This window comes from Phacochoerus africanus, chromosome 14, assembly GCF_016906955.1.
Source record: "Phacochoerus africanus isolate WHEZ1 chromosome 14, ROS_Pafr_v1, whole genome shotgun sequence".
In the NCBI taxonomy this organism is placed as follows: domain Eukaryota; kingdom Metazoa; phylum Chordata; class Mammalia; order Artiodactyla; family Suidae; genus Phacochoerus; species Phacochoerus africanus.
In genome coordinates, this window is record NC_062557.1 from 56,354,646 (window position 1) to 56,376,982 (window position 22,337).

The 22,337-nt window shown below is 48.8% G+C and overlaps 1 protein-coding gene and 1 long non-coding RNA gene across 4 annotated transcripts in view; one reads left to right on the forward strand and one right to left on the reverse strand.

The window, feature by feature from the left end:
* MYOCD (myocardin) overlaps positions 1 to 22,337 on the forward strand; it is a 212,527-nt gene that overhangs the window by 95,040 nt on the left and 95,150 nt on the right. For 2 of the 3 annotated variants that reach the window (XM_047757098.1, XM_047757099.1), the window contains exon 1: positions 9,728 to 10,224. The exons of the other annotated variant lie outside the window; for it this stretch is intronic. In XM_047757098.1, the coding sequence (XP_047613054.1) occupies positions 10,170 to 10,224 (55 nt within the window). In that variant the 5' untranslated portion in view covers positions 9,728 to 10,169. Of the gene's footprint in view, positions 1 to 9,727; positions 10,225 to 22,337 lie in introns of those variants that run through there. 3 annotated transcript variants of the gene reach the window in all.
* On the reverse strand, positions 8,944 to 9,648 carry LOC125114060 (uncharacterized). The gene is made up of 2 exons (XR_007131684.1): positions 9,592 to 9,648; positions 8,944 to 9,335 (listed from the first exon to the last, which is right to left on the reverse strand). It is a non-coding gene; the product is annotated as an uncharacterized LOC125114060 (long non-coding RNA).

Consider the following 22,337-nt stretch of genomic DNA (forward strand, 5'->3'; position numbering starts at 1 on the left):
GAGTCTGAGTGCAGTGGCTTGGGTCTCCGCAGAGGCATGGGTTTAATCCCTGGCCCAGCGCAGTGGGTTAAAGGATCCAGTGTTGCTGCAGCTTCAGCTTGGGTCACAGGTGCTTGGATTCAGTCCCTGGCTCAGAAACTTCCGTATGCCACAGGTGTGGCCATAAAAAAAATTTTTTTTAAATGCCTCACATAAGTCATAGAGTTGCTACAAAGGAGAACACACACGCAAAGGCTTTATAAAGTTAAAAGTGCATTTGAAAATAGTGCATTTATGGGACAGGAAAATGTTACGCCTGGGGAGGGAAGAAGAGGTGGAACACAGGATTTGTGAGGGCAGTGAAACTACTCCGTACGATCCTGTTATGGTGAAACCATGTCATTATTCAGTTGTCCAAAACCAGAGAACGCACACCACCAAGAGTCCACCAACTTATAGCCTGTGGACTTTGGGTGATTATGACGTGTCGGTATAAAATTATCACGTTAACAAATGGACCACTCTGGTAGGGTGTGCATAACGGGTGAGGCTATGTGGGGGGGGGGGGGGGCGCTTTCTCTCAATTTTGAACTGAAAACTGCTCTCAAAACCAAAAACTCTTAATAGGAGTTCCCATTGTGGCTTAGCAGGTTAAGAATCAGGACATGGGTTCGATCCCTGGCCTTGATTGCTGTGGTCTAGGCCTGCAGATGCAGCTCCAGTTCGACCCCTAGCCCGGAAAGGTCTATATGCTGCAGGTGCAGTCATGAAAAGAAAAGAAAGTCTTAATAAAAATGAACCTTAGCAAAAGGATTGCAGCTCCTGCCTGAACATCAGGCGGGTCTCCATCTGAGAGGTGCAAGAGTCCATTTCTATCAAACTGGCCTGTCTGCTCAAATCATATTCATAAAGAGCAATTTTGCTTCAGAAGCATTTAGTGGACCTGAAGGTCCCTTGGGTATCTGCTGAATTGAATCTTTCTTTCTTTCTTTCTTTCTTTTTTTTAGTTTCCTTTTACTGAGAGAGCCTGGGGGTATCACTGGATAACTAGTTTCTTGCCGTGACTTTTTTTTTTTCTTTTTTTGGCCACACCCAAAGCATGTGGAAATTCCCGGGCCAGGGATTGAATCCAAGCCACAGCTTCAACTTTTGCCCCGGCTGTGGCAATGCCAGATCCTTAACCCTCTGTGCCACAGCAGGAACTCCCCATCATCACGTTTCTTTACTGTTGTCATCGCTGGTTTGAATAGCTCTTAGGGGTTTCCCTTTTTCAGCCCCTCCCACTGGGAATGTACTGTCATAGTCAGGTGTCAGTTTTAGCCTGTTCTAGCTCCCTGACTGCGCCAGGGCGGTGGTGACCGCAAGGGAGAGAAGTGTCCTTCCTAGACTGTGTCCCTTACAGCTGAAAGCTCTCATCCCCGACTCACAGCCACGGATACATGGGGGGACATGCAGATGGGGTTTGGCAAGCTCTTGAGTGGTTCAAGAAGCACCATTGGCCCTCTCCTGCCCCCACCCCCAGGATGGGGCTTCTCCATTCTTCAGCCATAATAGGCATCCCTGGGTTAATGACTCTGGGCGAACAGGATATGTAAGGTCACCTGAAGCCAGTCAGGGATTTATGGGCCTCCATTCTGTTTTCTGGGGAGCAGGGGAGATGGGAAGCAAAGGGAGGAATTAGGAAACAGAATGTGACCAGTTGCGACTAAAAAAAAAAAAAAAAACCCAACTATTTGGGAAAGAAAGTAAACTCCCACATCCGATCACACTTTATGAACCAAAAGCAGTTTCATTATCTCTGGAAAGCGCCTAAGGTTGTCGGTATTAGGCCCCGAATGGAGTGAATCAGAACAAAACAGGCTACACCCCCGGCTCCATCCAACCAACCCCTGTTGTCACAACTACTTGAAAACCACCGCTGAAGATGGCCTGGCAGATAGAAGGCGTGTAAGGTGTAGCCCTGGCCCTCAAGACATGTAGGATATATTTGCAAGAGAAAAGGGAAAAAACCAGAAACATTCTTCGATGTACAGTGATTCAAATACACATTATGTCAAAGGGCAGTTCATTTTGGGATGAGTAAGACAGGAAATTCGTAGAGTCAAACTACAGGGTTACAGGTAAATGAAAACGGCATTTATGTCCCCCAATAGGCTAGAAGCGAGTGGGAGGATTTTCACGTTAAAAAGTCATTGATGGAGTTCCTGTCGTGGCTCAGTGGTTAACGAATCCGACTAGGAACCATGAGGTTGCGGGTTCGATCCCTGGCCTTGCTCAGTGGGTTAGGGATCCGGCGTTGCCATGAGCTGTGGTGTGGGTCGCAGATGTGGCTGGATCCCTAGTTGCTGTGGCTGTGGTGTAGGCCAGTGGCTACAGCTCCAATTTGAACCCTAGCCTGGGAACCTCCATATGCCATGGGTGCGGCCCTAGAAAAAGGCAAAAAGACAAAAACAAAAACAACAAAAAAAAGTCATTGATGAGAGTTCCTGCTGTGGTGCAACAGATCAGCAGTGGCTGTGTCTCTGGAGCACTGGGACGCAGGTTCGATCCCCAGCCTGGTGCAGTGGGTCAAAGGATCCAGTGTTGCCGCAGCTGCAGCGTAGGTCACAACTGGGGCTCGGATCTGACCCCAGCCCAGGAACTCTGTGTGCTGCGGGGAGGCAAAAAAAAAAAAAATCTGAAAAAAGAAAAGAAAAAAATGCACTGATGATATATGCTCCCTGACAAATGCAAGGCTCCTTAACAAGTATATGCAAGATACAAACCCAGCACAGCAAGGCGTGTGTGATTAATTCTGCCGGGGGCTGTCAAAGAAGGTTTTCTGAGCTGGGTTTTGAAGTATGAGTAGGATGCCTCTAGACAGAGCAAAGAAGAGGCATTCCAGGGTAAAAGGAATGAGAGCGGAGGAAAGAGGAAAGGCTCAGTGTTTTTAAGATTCTTTGTTTTGCACGTATACAGAGTAGTGGGAAGAGGCAGGAAATAAACTAGGAGTTAATGGGGCCAGGTTACCATCGGGCTTTCTGTGTGCTCCTTAGGAATATGGATATTACCCTTCGGCACCAGGGAGCCAAAGAAGGATATAGGCAGGAAGCAGAGGGATCTGCTTATGATTTAGAAGCATTGTGATGACAACATGAATTGGGGCAGAGAAAGACCGGAAGGGGGGAGACCACTCAAGAAACACGTGGAGTAAACCAGGAAGAACCCAGGGTGGAGGGAGCTTGAGGTAAGGAAGAGGCCCTAGGAGAAAATTAAGGGGTAGATCCAAGAGGCATTGAGGAGAATGGACGAGGCCTGGTGACAGATTGGGGGTGGGGAGAATGCTGGGACGTGGATGGGGGCCTCCTCCCAAGCCGGAGACTCGGGGGCTCCTTTCCCGTTCGCTCCACTCGAACTGAAAGAAAAGGCGTGGGCGTGTAGGGAAACCCGGGCAGAGGAAAGGCAGGTTAGGTTTTGCACCTGTTGTCTTTGAAGAGTTGGGGGAACAGTGGAGACGGCATCTGGATACGTGGGCAAGGACCCGCAGTGCCTAATCCTCAAGAGAATCTAGAAAGGCGAACACGGGCACGTGTCTCTGGGGCAAGCAGGTAATTGTCATCTCGGTGCCCCCGGAGCATAGAAAAACCGAAGGGAGTTGAAGAACTTTCGCCACGCCAATGGCAGCCATCCAGTAACGAATGACAAGCATGCATCTAGCTGGGTACCACACACACTTCCGTCTTCCACATCCTCCACGGAAAGCATCTCAGGATCTTGGATGTGCCCAGGGCCCCAGGACACCATCACTGCGTAACCTCAATGCCAACCAGCTTCAGAAGTCCTTAGAGTGGCGCTGGGGTGTCTGGTGCGAATCGATTCAAACACTGGGGGAAGGCACGTTCTCTGGGTGGGATTTACCCTCCTCCCCCCTTTGAATGTCAGAGCAGCAGGCAAAGAAGCTGAGGAAGAGGCCAGACACCCGTGCATGCCGTTTAACCACGGTGCCCTTGACCTCTAGCAAGGTGGACCTCAAGGTCAGCCAACCCAGTGACTCTACATCTGAATCATCACATTGGATTCCCTTTTCCTGGGCGGGAGCTGGGATGCAGTGAAAGAGAGGGGGGAGAGGTGAGAGGCTTTGCTGGCAGGCAGGGGGAGAAGGAGCCCCGACAGATGCTTTCAACTGAAATGACTTTCTTTACCTCTGTTTACTTTAAAGTCTCTGTTTAAAGGAGGCGAGAGGCCGTTTGTACTCACGTGCGTGAAAGGAAACAGGCTTTAGGAAGAGGGTAGCTCCCCAGAGTTCGATCTGCGATGCCATCGCTAGTGGAAGAATGACCTTGGATTTCTGGGGTGCTGGGAGTCTGTGGATGCCCTGCCACTCTCTTCCAGCCTCCTGGAGGGCCTGGATCATCTCTCCTTTATCTTTACAACCTCTATAGCACTAGAACACAGTCCGCACTTGATAAATATCTCTGGAATTGAAACAAATTGATAGGCTGAGGCCACATTCCTTAAATAGGTAACTTGGAAGGCCAGATTTCCCCCTCCTCCCAGGATCGAGATGGAGCCCGTTGAGATCCGAGCACAGATTTCAGCACAGGGGTCCCCAAGTGGGGCCGCGTGAGTCTCCCTGTGCTTGCTCACAGGGTCCACTGGCCCCAGAGATGGATTTACCAAAAAGGCAATGAAGCCGAAGCTCCAGGCTCCCCCCGACCCCTTGCACCGGCCTTGTGGGGGCTGGGAATTCTTGAGCGTTCTGGGTGGGCAGAGGAAGCCAGGATGCAACTGGGAAGTGTTTCTACATCACCATTTCGTCACTTGACTGAAGGGGCTCACGAGAAAGGGGCTGAATCTTCCATGCTCTGGTCGGTTGTAATCCTGTGTCTCTGTCAAAGGCAATACTCCTTGTATATTACCCATCCTATTTCTAACTTTGCATCATTTTTTAAAGGGCTGCCAGTTGTACGAGGCTCAGGCCCCGCACCCTGGATCTGCCCCTGTTGACTTATACTGTATTTTAAAATCTTCCGATAAAGCTACTGATAGTCGCTCACACTTTCACACGCCAACACCTTGGTCGTATATATGCACAGTGGAATACTACACAGCCCCCAAAAAGAATGCAATCATGTGCCATTTACTACAAATATGGATGGACCTAGAGATGATCGCCCTCAGCAAAGTGAAGGAAGCCAGAGAGAGAAGGACGAATACTGTATGAGATCACTTATATGTGGAATCTAAAATATGACACAAATGAATGTATCTCTGAAACAGAAGCAGAGAACAGCCTTGTAGTTGCCCGGGGCGGGGGTGGGGCGGGGGGAGGGATGGATCAGGAGTTTGGGATTAGCAGATGCAAAGTATTACATGGAGAACGGATAAACGACAAGGTCCTACTATAGGGCAGGGAATTACATGGTTGAAAACTGTTGCACTTGGAGTGGATGAGCAATGAGCTCCTGCTGCACAGCACAGGGAACCATATCCAGCCTCTTGGGGTAGAACATGATGGAAGACAGTATGAAAAAAAGAATGTATATATATATATATGTGTATATATATATATATATATATATATATATATATATATATATATATATGTAGGACTGGGTCGCTTTGCTGTACAGTAGAAATGGACAGAACACTATAAATCAACTATAATGGAAAAAATAAAAATCCTAAAAAAAACCCCTATGATAAATCACAATGGAAAAGACTATAAAAAAGAATGTGTGTGTATATATATAATTTTATATATATATAAATTTGAATGACTGCTGTATAGCCAAAATGAGCACAACATTATTTCTCAACTGTACCTTATACATTATAAATCAATTTAAAAAAACCGATATGTTGAACATGTATAACCTGGATTTCCAGTTTGTTAAAACAACTGGAGGGAATGACTCGTGTCTCTCCCCCGCTCCTCACAATGGGCTACAGTCAACTAGAGCCAGGTCCTGGCTACCCCACGTGGACCAGCCTCCCCGCCACATGCTCTCTCATCTCTGCTCCTGTCCCCTGAGTTTGCAAACCTCTCTTTATACTGTGTGTCTATCAATACTTGCCAGCGTGCCTTGCTCAGACCCCAAAGTGCATTTCCAAAGAATGGATGGAAGAGGAACAGATGCTGCCCTGAAGCTGCCCATCGGACACGTAAAAGAAAAAGAGAAAACAGACAAGGTGACACCAAGAAGCCAGGATGAGAAAATGAAGAGACCCGGGAAATCAATGGCGACCGTGGCCAAGGCGAGGACATGGAGTTCGGAAGGGGGGACGGGGGGGGTCCTGAGGCTGCATAGACGCGCTGCCCTCTGCTCTCCACCTGTGCCCTGCAACCCATCAGCTGAGCTCAGGCTGCCCCAGAAGGCGGTCCTTAAGAGGTCAGAGTGCACGCTGACCACCCCGAGCTGTGCTTTGGACTCAGACTTACAGACACAGTCCCTCCCCGCTGGCTGAAGGCCAAGGACCACCGCTGTGGAAGGCAGAGCTCTGAAGTGACCTCAGGGAGGTGCACTCACAGAGAGCCCTCGCCCCTTGGGTGGGAGGGGCTGGTGATGGGACCGATGACACTGCCATGATCAGGGGACACTTTGTGGCTAAAGTCAAGAGGTTTTTTTGTTTTTTAATCCTGTTGGGGGTAGAGTTGCTTTATCATGTTGTGTTAGTTTCAGGTGTACAGTAAAGTGAATCAGTTCTACATATACTTATATCCATTCTTTTTCAGAGTCTTTTCCCAAAGAGGTTATGACAGAATATTCCAGAGAGGAGTTCTCACTGTGGTACAGGGGATTAAGACTCTGACTGCAGCAGCCCCGGTCACTGTGGGGGTACGGTTTCAATCCCCAGCCCAGCACAGTGGGTTAAAGGATCCAGCATTGCCCAGCTTCAGCATGGGTTACAGCTGTGGCTCGGATTCAGTCCCTGGCCTAGGAACTTCCATATGCCGGGAGTGTGGATTTATAATGCTGTGCCGATTTCGGCCATGCAGCATAGTGACCCAGAAAAAGAATATATAATATTCTTTATATTTATATTATATATTCTTTTTCTCGTACTGTTATTTCACTTCAATGCCCAAAACCCTTCTGGGACGTGAGCGTTTCTAACCCCGTTTTCCATGAAGACGTAGAGCGTCTCGAGGGACTTTAATTACTCCAGGTCCCAGGGGAGCTGAGATTCAGAGGATGACCTCCCCGATCCTGGAAGCTCATGTCTCTCCCCTCCATCCGTCACTTCTCAGGCTCCCTCTAGGCCTGGGAGTAGCAAGGACCAGCAGAAGTGCTGCCAATCAGATTGCAGGCCGGAGGCTGGGGGCCGCTGGGCTGCGTTAGCCTGCCGCTCCCAAAGCCCAGCAGCCTCAGAGATCCATTTCCCTAGGGAAGAGCCTTTCCAAGTTTCAAAAAAAAAAAAAAAAAAAAAAAAAAAGCCTGCCTAGAGAGGGGGAAGGATGAGTCCCTATACAAGCATATTTATATCCATAGATATTCCACGCCATAGGGGGTATGAATCCCAGAGGGCAGATGTCGCCAGCTACATGCTCCGATGGGAAAATTGAGGAGGGCTAGGTTACCAGCATTTCCCAAACGCACTCAAAAAAGAAACTATGCTCCCTTACACACACACACACACACACACACACACACACACACACACAGGCTCTCCTCTCAGGCCTGCAGAGGGAAAACAGTCCACGCCTGTCCAGCTCGTCCAGGTCAGGCAGACCCTTCCAGTTAGTGCTGGCTTCAGCCGTTTTCATCACAACTTTCACTGAAACAATTCTCTGCCAAGTTGTCGTGTGCCTCTCCTGAGCCCTCAAGAGCAAAATCTGCTTGGTTTTTTTTTTTTTTTTTAATATTGCTCAGAATCATTTTTTTCCTCCACTCAGATAATTCATCAGCATTCCTTATCCCAGGCCTCTCTTCCCTGCAGGGCACCTCCCAGCCACCGGCATTCCAGAGCTGGCTGGGCTTCTTCCAGGCTCCTGGGCTCTTCCCAAACCTCCCTTCACTTCTTTTCATTGCAGGGCAGGAGCCTGGGGCTCGCCAGAGAGCAACAACATGTGGGTAGAATAAGAGATCCCTCTGTGCCCCCTGATGACATAATGCCCCTTCCCCACTGTCTGAACCAGGAATCTGTATGTTACATCACACAGCAAGAGGTGTTAAGGCTGCACGTGGAATTAAGCTCGATAATCAGCCAACCTTGCAACAGAGTTTATCCAGGTGGGCCCAATATGATCACAAGCATCCTTCAACGTGGGAGAGGGAGGCCGAAGGGAGAGGGCAGAGCCATATCACGTGATAAGAACTTGCCCCACCTGCTGGCTTTGAAGATGAATAGGGAGCCAAGAGACCAAAACCGTGGGCGCCCTCTAAAGCTGGAAAGGGCAAGGAAACAACTTGCCCCTACAACTTCCACAGGGGAAAGTAGCCCTGATAATACTGTGATGTTAGCCCCGGGAGATCCGCTTTGGACTTCTGACCTCCACAACCGCCAAGATAATAAATGAGCATCATTTGAAACCACTGGAGTTTCAAACCACTAGGAAAATAACGCCCTCTATAGGAGCCTGTTACCAAATGACAGATACACTCAGCATATCTCATCGTCCTGCAAACAGGACTCCATCCCCAAGGGGAACTTGGGTCGGATTCCTCTGCCTCCTTTCTGACACATCAGGAATTCAATGGCCTATCCCGGAAGACCTCATTTACGCGAGCGACTGGTCCGATTCAGAGGGAGGACTCAAGGATCCGGGGCTCTGGGCAAGGCCCGAACTCAGAGCGTTGGAAGTCGTCCCATCAGGTCTTCATCTGTCACCGCCTGAGCTTTGCAGTGTTTAGCGCTCTCAGACACACGCCATAGATGGTACTGGAGGCTCCCGTGCATAGAAGGTTGCAAAAAAATCCAACCCCAAACTATGTGTGCATAGAGCTTGGTTTTCATTTTCTGTGCGGCCCCGAGGACACAAGATTCTTGAGAGCGGGGTCTTTGTTTTATTTACAGATGAGCCTATCACACCTGGCACATTCTGGATGCGCAGTCACTCGGTGTCGGATTCGGGACGGATTTTCCCCTCGGGAGGGAGGGACTCCCTCGTGGAAAAAGTCTTTTAGCCTTGCCGAGCGGAGCCCAAACCCAGCTCAACATCCCTCAGCTCCAGAGACACCCTCCCTGCCAGAGTTCAACCCAACTGAGAACCCAGAAGGGCTTCACAGTGTCCCAGCTGGATCTGCGGACACCCTGAGCAAAGTTTGTCCAAAAAGAGCACATCCCAGAAAAATGAGAGGCGTTTCGTTTTCTCCGCGGACGTGTATCCAGGTTTGATGCGGGAGCTGGGAGATGTACGCTCCATCTCTGCCTCCCTGTGCAAACGGACGGGGAATGTAAGGACCCTGGTTCCTGGGAAGCCTCTTATTTTCAGGGGTCCAGCCTCTCTGCAAAGCGCCGTCGCCGGGAGTTCGCGGGCTGGCAAGTCCCTTCCCGGGATGGGAGACGCCCACCGCCCGCCTCCCGCCTCTGGTCTCTCGCCGCCCGCCTCCCAGGAGAGGCCCCGCCCCCGGGTCACCACCCACCCACCTGGCCCCGCCCACCTGCCCCCCCGCCCACCTGCCCTCTCACCTGCGCTCGGGGCGCCGCGCGGCGCTCCTCCCCTTCCCGCGGCCCGCGGCTCCGCCCCTCGCGCGCGCGCCCGTCGCCTCCCCGCCTCCCCCTATCCCGCCGCGCCGCTCGCCGCAAAGAGTTAAGCCCAGCTCCCGGGACTCCTCCGGCGGCTCCGAGTCCCGGGCCCGGCTCGCTGCTCCTGATTGGCTGAGCTCCTGTCAGTAGTAAAAAAGGATCAGATAGCAAACTTGGGACCTTCATAAAGGCGTGGTGGGGATGCTCGACGGGCGCGGGCAGCCTATGACATCAGCCGAGCACGCCTGGGATGCCGCGGCGCCCCGCCAGACTCCAAGGAGGCGCAGGGCCCCGCCGGCGGAGAGTGGAGTAGCCCCGCACGGCGAGGGGGGAAGCCGCCACTTTTCTGGGGACCCTGGTTTCGGTCACTGGCTGCCGCTGTACTCCTACCCGAGGGCGCTTGCGGAAAGTTGGATGAATTCTGGGTTGTTAACTGCGCTCAGCTGGGCTCCCGGGAGCCCGTTGCTGGTGGAAATCAGGAGGCATCTGGCCAAGGGGCCAGCGGCTCGCGGAGACTCAACATGACACTCCTGGGGTCCGAGCACTCTTTGCTGATTAGAAGCAAGTTCAGATCAGGTAGGGCTAAGCACTTAGCATTCCTTCTTCAACTTTTCCTCTCCTGTACGTCTCGGCTCCAGTCTGATCTCCAATAAATGCTTCAAAGCCAGCCGTGGCTCCTTTAACTCTGTTCTCCAGAAGCACATTTGGGAAGTGAAGAATTTTATTTGTTTGGGGGTGGGGGGTGGGGCTTTAATGTCTTCTGTTGCAAACGCTTTGGGTTATAGAGCGAGGTTTTTGTTTGTGAAAAGGCCAGTCGTTTGATTTCATGTTTTGTCTCTGTATCTGTGAGTAGAAATTTTGAAAGGGTCCGTCCGAAAGGAACAACCTTGAAAGTGAGCAAATAGGGGACTTCATGCTTCAGAGCTGCATGGTATCAGTTAGAATTGCTGAGAAGATGGACCTGGTCTTGCATAGTAGATACAGGGGTCACTGCAAATGTAGCTAATCCAAACAAATGTATTTCCCAAAAAAGTCACTTGGGGGAAGTAAAAATAGCAAATTTGGAGCACACCAAGTATTTAAAATGACATCACTGTAGGAAAAAAAAAAAAAAAGTCCAGTGCCACAAATATTTTTTCCCAAACCATCTGATATTTATAAATGGAGACTTTTCCCCCAAATTTCTGTATTAGTGGTGATAGAGAAACTTCTCAGAGGACGCTGTGTGAAGGTGAGTGGAGAGGAGACAGGGCTTTCACTACCACATGAGGGGTTGGTACGGATGTGTGGGCCTCCCCATTGAGACCGGGAGGCTTCCTAGAATCCTTCTCAGTAGCTCTGTGCAGAATATTGGTTTTATAAAAGTGGTAACAATCTGCTCAATAAATACATGGTTACAACTTCTGTTTAGATGGTGGGTTACTTTCTGTGAATTCTGATGGGCGCATTTCTGTAGCAGGTGTTAGCAGGATGCTGGTGTAGTTTGCTAAGTGTTCCATAACCCCTGCCCACCCCCCAAGGGGACCACTCGGCGTTTCCCTTGGACGGATGTTATAAGAAACGAGAAGAGTGGCTGCTGGAGAGTAAGGTCCTCTGAGACTTCTCTAGGAACTCCTGGCTTTTAGGTGTCTGTGGGGTCCACTGGCGATTTTCTGTGGCTCTGTACCGGGTCAAAGCGAGATGAAAACTTGAGGACTTAGGCAGCCGTGAGTCTCAGCGCCCTGAAGATCCAGGGCAAGTCTGCCAGATCCTGCAGTGGATTAATCTTTCCCTTCCTTTCCCCGGTGAGGTGAGGTGGTTGGCCTGTTAATCCACCAGAGACTTCGCCTCTGCTTTGTAATTTGGTCGAAACCGCAGGGCAACACTGCCACCTTTCTGAAGAAGAGAGGATGTGGATTTATTTTTGCAAGAAGCTCCGCTCATTTCAAAGGCTCCCTTGCCAGTTTCCTCCAGGGGCAGAGGAGGGGCTGGTTTGTCTCGAGTAAGATTTGGTGTGATGTACACTTCGTAGTAGAGTTGCAAAACAGACCCATCAAACGAATGCTTCCTTCAGCCGCAGTGCAAAGGAAGACGCTGTTTATTCTGTTCCTCTATCAGTGGGTTGGCGGAGTCCTGGTGTCTCCAGGGTGGACCCTGCAGACCTGGACCCTGGAGCTCTGAGGATTCCAATTGCAGCCTCACGTTGGTTTTGGTTTTGGTTTTGGTTTTTCACTTGGACAGGCTTTCGTGTCACAGGAAGGGTTGCTTTGGGAAAAGATCTCAGAGCAGCCATAGGCAGGTGCAACCCTCTACCTTTGACAGACAGGGGAGCTGGGTCTGGAAATGGACACAGTCGTTTCGTCAGCCGAGATGCAAAAGGTTGAGAAATCTCCTGAAAGATACAGAAGAAAACAAGCCAAATGTAAAACGAAGTACAAGTGATATTGGGCACAGTGATTTTCCTTCCTGGCGATAATTACAGCCACAGCCCAGAAGTCCAGCTGGCAGCATGCAAACAGGAGGGTCTCTTCCGAAGGGTCCTGGGTTTATCTGGCGGCTAGCAGTGGCTAAAGAAGGCCTCTTCTCTGTTTTCATTCCCCACTGCTTTCATTGCTTTTCTTCTTTTCTTTCACAAGCTACTCTTCATGTAAACTCATAAAACTCTATCTCACTGCTTGTGTTTGCTGTGATAGGAGGTTCTGGTGTGTTTCATTTAAAAGATTTCAAAACAAACAAACAAACAAACAAGTAAAATGCAATTGTTCTCTGATCATAGCAAGACTCCCTTCGTGGTAGGGCTGGTTTATAAGGGATCAGATAACTGCTTCGACTCTGAAATTGACATGTTTGCCCACAGCTTCAACCAACTTTCTGTGTTCCAGTGACCTTGGTATTAACTGCAAAGTCATGCTACCAAGCAATAAACACGAAAGTTTACCCGGACAAACATGATACAGACTCATCTTACTGGAGAGCCTGCAGGGTTTCATGACCAATTGTGTGGTCCTAGTGCCAGACTCTCTGGCTTTTTAGCAGAGACCTCTATTTACCAGCTATATAACGTTGGTCAGTGATTCTCTCTGCCTCGATTTGCTTCATTTGAATGATGAGAATGATTATAGAGTGGCTGTGACTATTAAATGTGCTGATACAAGTAGAGTACTTAGAAAAATGTCTGGCACTTAGGAAGCCCTCAAAAAATATTGTTCTCTTATTGATATTCTTAGGCAACATGACACTGGGTTTGTCAGTTCTTTCTGAATCTCGTGGCTTCATCTGTACATGTCAAGCTTGTACTAGGTGATTGCTCAAACCCTTTAGAAACTTTTAACGGTTCTCTAAAACCATAGAGATTGGGAACAAGCAAAATTGTGACTGGGCTGTGTGACAGTTGGACATAGGTGGTTTACTTAAATGCAGTCATTGCTGATGCTTTTAAACAAACCACATTTTATTGTTTTTACTTGTCTTACTGTTGTTATGTCAATATCCTTAATCGGTATCACTGTCAGTAATTTTCCCAAATACCATAATCCTGTGTCAACAAGACACAAGGACACACACACACACTGTGCACAAAAGATCAAAAGGAGAGAGAGGTCTGTTAATGGGTTTCCCTTCTAAAGAACTATTGTGGGAGTTCCCTGGTGGCTCAGTGAGTTCAGGACCTGGCTTCATCACTGCTGTGGCTTGGACTTGATCTCCAGTACTGGAATTTCCATATGTTGCAGGTGCACCCCTCCCCCCAAAAAAAGTTTCAGGAAAACTTGTTGCAGCCAAATCTTTTAGGAATTTCTACAAAGTGGAATCAGAACAGGAGAAAGCCAAGGGCTGACTATCACTCTGGACATCTGGCACAAACTATTTGTAGCTGAATTTATTCTTCCTTCCTTTGCTGACAGCCCCCAATCCTTTCCTCAGCAACAGCATGAGTTTCCTGTTGCTGTGGTAGCAAACTACTGCCAATTTCATGTGTTAAAACAACACTGATTTTTTTATCTTTTTTTTTTTTTTTTTGGAGTCTAGTTGACTTAAAATGTTTTATCAGTTTCAGATGTACAGCCACGTGAATCCGTTTTATATATACATATATCTATTCTTTTTTCTTTTCTTTTTTTGTCTTTTTCTAGGACCACATCCGAGGCATATGGAGGTTCCCAGGCTAGGGGTCTAATTGGAGCTGCAGCCACCAGTCTACACCACAGCCACAGCAACGCCAGATCCGAGCCGTGTCTGCAACCTACACCATAGCTTACGTCAATGCTGGATCCTTAACCCACTGAGCAAGGCCAGAGATGGAACCCACAACCTCATCATTCCTAGTTGGATTCATTAATCCACTGAGCCATGACGAGAACTCCATTTTTTTTTTTTTTGAATACAGGTTATTGCAGAAAACTGAGTGGATTTCTCTGTATATACAGTAGGTCCTTGTTAGTTTTCTGTTTTGTATATAGTACTGTGTCTGTTAATCCCATCTCCCTAATTTATCCTTTCCCCTCCGTGGTTTTCCCTTTGATAAACATAAATTTGAATTAGAAATCTGCGAGTTTGTTTCTGCTTTATAAATAAGTTCTTTTGTATCATTTTATTAGATTCCACATGTATATGATATAATATGATATTTGTCTTTGTTGGACATGCTTCACTTAGTATGCTAATTTCTAAATCCATCTGTGTTGCTGTAAGTGGCATTATTTCATTCCTTTTTATGGCTACGTGATATTCCATGGTTTATATGTACCACATCTTCTTTATCCAGTCCTCTGTCAGTGGACTTTTCGGTTGCTTCCATGTCTCAGCCATTGTGAATGGTGCTGCAGTGACCATTGGGGTGCATGTATCTTTTCAAATTAGAATTTTCATCTTTTCTAGATATATATCCAGAAGTGGGACCGCTGGACCTGTGGTAGTTCTGTACTGAGTTTTCTGAGGAACCTCTGTACTGTTCTCCGTAGTGGTTGTACCACTTTCCATTCCCACCAGCAGTCTAGGAGCGTCCCCTTTTCTTAGAGGTCAGAAGTCAGGAAGGGGCCCCCCTGGGCTAAAGCCAAGGTGTTGGCAGGGCAACGTTCCTTCTGGAGTTTCTGTAGGAGAATCTGTCCCCTTGTCCTTTCCACATTCTAAAGGCTGCTGTGCTTCCTTGGCTTGTGGCCCCTTCTGTCACCTTCAGAGGCAGCCCTGTGGCACCTCCCAGTGTCTCAGACTCCTACGCTTCCGTCTTCGACATTCAAGGAATCTTGTGATTCCACTGGGCTCCCCTAGGATAATCCCCTTCCTTTAAAGGGTCAGTCGGGAGTTCCCATTGTGGCTCAGCGGTTAAGGACTTGACATAGTCTGCGTGAGGATGCAGGGTCACTCCCTGGCCTTGCTGAGTGGGTTGAGAATCCTGGGTTGTCGCAAGCGTTGCTGCATAGGTCGCAGATGCCACTCAGATCCAGTGTTGCCGTGGCTGTGGCAGAAGCCCCAGCTGCAGCTCTGATTCAGCCCCTAGCCCCGGAACTTCCATGTGCTGCAGGTGCAGCTCTAAAAAGAAAAGAAAAAAAAAATGTTTAAAGGCCAGTTGATTCGCACCTTAATTCCCCTGTGCCGTGCATCCGAGCACAGGCTGCTCTAACAAAATGCCAGAGACTGGGTGGCAACACAACAGACCTGCATTATCTCACAGTTCTGGAGGCTGGACGTCCAAGATCAAGGTGCTGTCACGGTCAAGTTCTGGCGAGGGCTCTCTTCCTGGCTTGTAGACAGCCACCTTCCCTCTGTGTCCTCACATGGCACAGAGGAAGACGGATGGACAGACAGCTCTCGGATGCCTCTTCTCACACGGACACTAATCCCCCACCATCACGACCTCATCTAAACCTCATTATTTTTCAAACACCCCATCGCACTGGGGGCTACGATTTCAGCATCCGAATGTGGTGGCCAAGGGTACAGCCCACTCCAGTGGACCATTGCAAGGTGACATAGTCACAGGTTCTGGGGTTAGGACATGGACGTCTCTAGGGAGGGGACATTATTCTGCCTATGACGGCAGCTTCCAATAAGGCATTGCTAACGTTCACGCCTCCGCAGGCCTCTGCTGTGCAGACTTGGTTCTGGAGTCCTTTTCTTTTCGTGTAGATCATCCAGCCGCAATCCCAGGTCCCTGGACGGGCCACAGAGCCCTCATTCCACAGGCTGTTAAAATTGCTCCGCAGGACATTTTAACAAGAGGGAAGCCGGGTATGCGGGAAACTTAAATTGGCTTTTTAACGGCAGGATTTCTGAGGACCTTTATATTTCTGATGTCTATTGTGAATGGCTGAAAGGCAGTGATTCCCAAATGGGCCTCATCTTCATTCACAGAGCATCTCAGAGGGCAGGTTTCGCGGGACAGGCACACGGTGGCAAATTCTTTCTGGACAGAGAAACTCAAGTTTCCGGCAGCGCTTTCTCCGAGGGGGTTCATCTCTGTGAGTAGGGGGCTGGCAAGCCCTGCTCACCCAGCCAGGGGACAACTCTGCTGGTTTTCCCTCCTGGCTTCTTCCTGACTCCTCAAATTTCTGTTATGGATTAATATCAGGCACCAGTGCCCCACCCCAGGCATATCTACCAAGGATCAACTCCTCTGTCCTTAAAAAGCACACAGGCAGCCTGAAAGATGCTGGGGAAAAAAAGCTGTATAAGAGTTACATATTTATTCATTTATTCCATATGCATGGGTGAACATTTCTCTCATATTTCACTTGTTTTTGTTGTGTTTTTTGGGTTTTTTTGGTCCTGTTGGGGCCGCACCCATGGCACATGGAGGTTCCCAGGCTAGGGGTGCGATCAGAGCTGTAGCTGCCAGTCTACACCACAGCCACAGCAACTCGAGATCCGAGCCACATCTGAGACCTACACCACAGCTCATGGCAACGCTGGATCCTTAACCCCCTGAGTGAGGCCAGGGATCGAACCCGTGTCCTCAATGATCCTAATCAGATTCATTTCCACTGAGCCACGACAGGAGCGCCTCAGATCTCCCTTGTAATGGGGACCGTGTTAGGAGCAGGAGGTGCAATTAGGGGGGCAGAAAAGACCCTTCCCCTGTCCTCGTGTGGACTGTTAGAGCCGACCTCGTCATACTGTGCGTGTGGTTCCCACAGGCTGTGCCTCCAGAGAACACGGTTGGCTGGATCGTAAAAGAGGAGTGTATTTTAAGTCCTAAAGGGAAATTTGAAATCTCTTTTTAAGAGCCAAAGGAACATTCTGGGTCTGGCTCAGGCCACCCGCTTGAGACCAGGGTGGTCCCCTCGTATACCAGGGGGCCCTTCCCCACCTTCTCAATCACGATGACAAGAGCCCTCCCCCCCACTCCACGCCTGCCCTGCTGTATTTTCATCCGAAGCGCCTCTCACTATGGAGAACCGTCACCCTGGGACTTGACTCTGTTTATCTGTCAGTGAGGCCAGGAATTGGGGTCTATCTGCGCTCACCGCTTTCTTCCCCGCCACCTACAACAGTGATCGGCGTTGACCAGGCACCCTTAAAAAGGCATCGAATGGAGACATTTTATTTTTTCCCCATTTAGACTATTTAGAAATGATAAAAGCAAACAATGTATGTTTTTACATATTTTTAGCCGTATTTGTGGGGGCAGGGCTTAAAACGAGAATTAAAAAAAAAAAAGAAGGGTGACTATAAATACAGAATTCGGAGAAGCAGTTGCCTCTGGAGTGGGAGAGGCAAGGGCAGGAGGTGGGCTGGGCAGCAGTGACAGGCATGTCACCAAATCAGCTCACGCTCATTTGCGGGCTGATGACCGTGGGACCAAGGATTACAGTGAATCCAATTTCGTATGTCTGGGGCCTTTTACAAAATGAAACCTGGAGTTCCCGTCATGGCATCAGTGGAAACAAACCCGACTAGGATCCATGAGGTTGCAGGTTCAACCCCTGGCATCACTCAGTGGGTTAAGGATCCAGCATTGCTGTGACCTGTGGTGTAGGTTGCAGACACGGCTTAGATCCTGAGTTGCTGTGGCTGTGGTGTAGGCTGGCAGCTGTAGCTCTGATTCCACCCCTGGCCTGGGAACCTCCACATCTCCACATGCCTCTAGTGCAGCCCTGAAAAGAAAAAAAGAAAAAAGAAAAAAAGAAACCCTAAGTTTTTAAGACCATAAAGAGTAGCATTTACCTTTTATCTGCTCTAGCACATGACCGACACAGTAAGGTTTTTGTCAAATTGTATTGAACCAAATTGAGTGGATTCTTATCCAACTGGGTTAAGGTGGAGAATAATGCAGTTCCCGTCGTGGCTCAGTGGAAACGAATCTGACTAGCATCCATGAGGACACAGGTTCGATCCCTGCCCTTGCTCAGTGGGTTAAGGATCCGGCATTGCCGTGAGCTGTGGTGTAGGTTGCAGACACGGCTCAGATCCCGAGTTGCTGTGGCTCTGGCATAGGCTGGCAGCTGTAGCTCTGATTCCACCCCTGGCCTGGGAACCTCCACATCTCCACATGCCTCTAGTGCGGCCCTGAAAAGAAAAAAGAAAAAAAAGAAACCCTAAGTTTTTAAGACCATAAAGAGTAGCATTTACCCTTTATCTGCTCTCATGCATGACCGACACAGTAAGGTTTTTGTCAAATTGTATTGAACCAAATTGAGTGGATTCTTATCCAACTGGGTTAAGGTGGAGAATAATGCAGTTCCCGTCGTGGCTCAGTGGAAACGAATCTGACTAGCATCCAGGAGGACACAGGTTCGATCCCTGGTCTTGCTCAGTGGGTTAAGGATCTGGCATTGCCGTGAACTGCGGTGTAGGTCACAGACATAGCTCAGATCCTGAGTTGCTATAGCTGTGGTGTAGGCCAGCCACTACAGCTCCAACTTGCCCCCTAGCCTGGGAATCTCCATATGCCGTGGGTGCGGTCCTAAAAAAAAAAAAGAAAGTTGGAGACTAACACAAGTGCACGGCAGAAGTACTCAATCCCAGGGCTAGGATTCTATATCCCTCCAAAGAGCCAAACCTGAACAGGAGATAATGGAATGTACCGGAGTCTTTTATCTTCTTTATTCCCATCTCATCAGCACATGCTCACTGGCCACCTGGCAGAGGGTGACCGGCTCTCTTGCCCAGATCAGGAAGAAGCCAGCAGGTGCACGTCCCAGGTATCCACCTTTCCAGCCTCACGCCTGCTCTCCCGTGGGCAGGACTGTGGGGAAGCCCATCACACCTACTCTCTGACTCCGTGACCTTGGGACAGTCAGTGCAGCTCCCTGGGCATCTGTTTTCATACTGGTGAAACGCTCTGCTGTTAGGGAGGGAAAGACCTTCGGAGAAGTATTGGGGCTTCTCCAGAAAGACGTCCATCCATATTCCCCACATGGGAAGTGATAACTTGACCTGGTGGTATGTGAATTGCACAAGAGAGAAGCATGGAGAAGTGGTTTTGATAGACTTAAATAGGATTTTAAAACAGCTACCATCACCATTAGCCATATAAGAGGGTTTTTTTGCAGCTTGATGGTGTTAGTACTTAGATTTTCATCTTGGAAAAAAAAAAAAAAGATTTTCACCTTTATTAAACAGGCGGTATTTACATCCATAATTTGCACTCATCTCTCTATTCTGATGTCAGCCAGAAGAGCTGGTAAGTCATGCTTTACTTAACTAGATTTGAATTAATATTTTTAGGTAAAATGCAGGGGTCTCCACATTTTGTTAAAAGAAGCTGTTTCATTTATTCCCAGAAATCCAGAATAAATAGGGCCCAATTCCTGACTTTTATTTTTACAGAGCCCAGCAAAGTGTGCTCTGGAACCACTGAAGGAGAACTACCTTCTCCAGTTGGTCGAGGGAAGACAAATTCTCCTACTTCCCTGTAGACACCGCTAAGAGTAGTGCTCTTATATTTCAGTCACTCCTGTTGGTGTTTGCTTTATTCAGCCACCTTAGATCAGTAGAGAAAACAATAGAATTCTAGCAGTGGAAGCAGTGGATCAAGCCACGGTAATAGTGTCAAATGTGTTTCTTGGGTTCCCTTGTGTTTCGAAACTCAGCCACCCCTTGATATGTGTGGCATTGATCAGGGAACACGCAGCCTCGCAAATGCCTCGTGTCTTGCCTAATGCTGCCGTTTAGATGACCTCTTAAGTAAGTTATCCATCCTTCTGCCTGCATCTCTTTCCCTTGGACTCTTAAGCGGCACAAAGTCATCAATTCTTTCTCCGAAAATACAGTCACATAGCCCCGGGGAATCTCCCTATTTCACAGGCGATGACTGGAAAATACCCCATAAGCTGCTGTGACTTTCCTCTTTCTGGAAACCTTCTCCCTTTAGGAAGTCATTCAGTTTTGTTGTCCTGGTGACTGGTTGGGCTGGTTTCTCGGGTCAAGGTCAAGTTCCACGGGCAACTTTTTGATACACAGGCTCCAGACAGGGCTGTGATGCCAAATCCAGAAAAGGCTCTTCACCATGAATTGAACAGTGACTGCCTCTATATGTTCAGGGTCTTTGCTGTTTTGTGCTCCCTTCCTGTCCTTGTCCGGGTGTGGAGAGAATTGGACAGACAGAGGCAGAGCATATGCCCGAGTTGTTAATCGGGCGGCATCATAGCCTGGGTAGTTTTTCAAGCTGCTACCTAGCAGCATCATTCTTGTTTTGAAGACTGTGTCGTAGGCCACCGAGTTAGCACATCATAACTGACGACACCGCCCCACCTTGTATTGGAAAATTAAACCAGGTACAGATTTTATGTCATAAATAACACTACAAACTCTTCACACATATAGCCTTTTGCATCCTCTGGATTGCTTTAGAGGATACTCATCCTTGAGAGTAAATAGCTAAGCGTGGGAATCGTGGCTATGAATCTCTGGGATCCACTGTGGTAGCTCATGGCTCTTGCAATGTACCAGTGTCAAACTGTATCCCTTTCCACGTGGCAGTGTGTACTTACCCCAATGATAGAACCAACTCATGGAGTTCCCATCGTGGCTCAGTGGTTAACGAATCCGACTAGGAACCATGAGGTTGCGGGTTCGATCCTTGGCCTTGCTCAGTGGGTTAAGGGTCCAGCATTGCCTGAGCTGTGATGTAGGTTGCAGACTCGACTCAGATCCCTCATTGCTGTGGCTCTGGTGTAGGCCGGTGGCTACAGCTCCGATTTGACCCCTAGCCTGGGAACCTCCATATGCCATGGGTGCGGCCCTAGAAAAGGCAAAAAGACAAATAATAATAATAATAATTTAAAAAAAAGAAAAGAACCAACTCAGCATCACCTTGGATGTTTATCCAGTGGGGACGGGTGGTCAAGGAGCCATTCACACTTTTTCTGTCAAGAATAAAAAGGAAAAGGAGCCACAGGTGCCTGATACCTTGGGAAACGTTTGGATACCTCTGTGTGATCTGCCATTAGGGGACCACATGTGACCACGTTACTAAATATGATTGATTCTTTCTCACAGGAGACGAGAAGGGCGCTGGGAGATATTGAGACCTGGTGGTGTTTTTGTTATCCCATTTCATCCTTACAAAAATGCCGCGAGATGGGTATGCTTTGTCCCATTTTATAGATGAAGAAGCTAGGGCTCAGGATGCTCAGAGGAATAGACCTGCTGCATGGTGGAGGCCAGGTCTGATCCCGTCTGACCCACCGTGCTGTGCCCACCATCTCGGTTACAACCCAAACCTCTCTCCTCCCACCCCCACCCCCATCCCATACACACACTAGGCCCAGTGGGTTCCTTCGAAATTCCCGTGGAGTTCTGGGAGTTCCCTTGTGGTGCAGCGGGTTAAGGATGTGGCATTGTCACTGCAGTGGCTTGGCTTGCTGTGTGGCTCGGGTTCAGTCCGTGGCCCAGGAACTTCCCCGTGCCAGGGGTGCCGCCCGAGAAACAATGAATGAGGGAATGAATGAATTTACCCCAGTTCTGGGCTGCAACTGCAGCTGCCTATCCAAGATCATCCTTGATTTCCTAAATGATGATTTCCTGCCAATCATCCTTGATTTCCTAAACAGCAATGAACGGAACTCCTTGTTTCCGATACCAAGTAACTTATTAATTGTACATACCTTCTGTCCCAAATCCCAGGATGTCTAATGGAACTTGTGCATTTAAATCTCAGTTTACCTGAGAAAAAAAATTGCAAGACATTTCTGCAAACCCCCAGCAGCAAGACTAGACTTTGCTCTAAGACCCTGAACATGCAGAGGAGCACCTGGTCAGAGAGCAGACGGTGGCCGGGAGGCAGGGAGAGAGGGAGAGGCTGGGACAAGGGCCCAGCTTTCAGATGACGCCCTCCCCCAACACACGCACCCACACGTGCGCACACACAGAGGCATATCAATATATTCTAAATACATGCTCATGTCTTAGTCAGAAGACGGTGAAAAAAAGACTTTATATTTTCAGATTTGTGTGCAATCCTACAAAGTTCTTTTCCATCTGCCGTTATTCCAAAACGCTGACTCTGCTCCCCGTCTAGTGCAGCACATCCTTGAGCCTCACGGACACCCAGGGGTTTGTACGCCCCCCGCCCGGCCGGAGTGCCCCTGGCCACTGGTTACCACTAGTTCCTTCTCTGCATCCATGAGTCTCCTTTTGGTTATAGTCACACGTTTGTTGTATTTTTTTAGCTTCCACACGTGCGTGATATCATACAGCGTTTGTCCTTCTGTCTGACTTATTTCACTGAGCATAAAGCCCTCCAATTACAACCCTGCGGCTGCCAGTGGCGA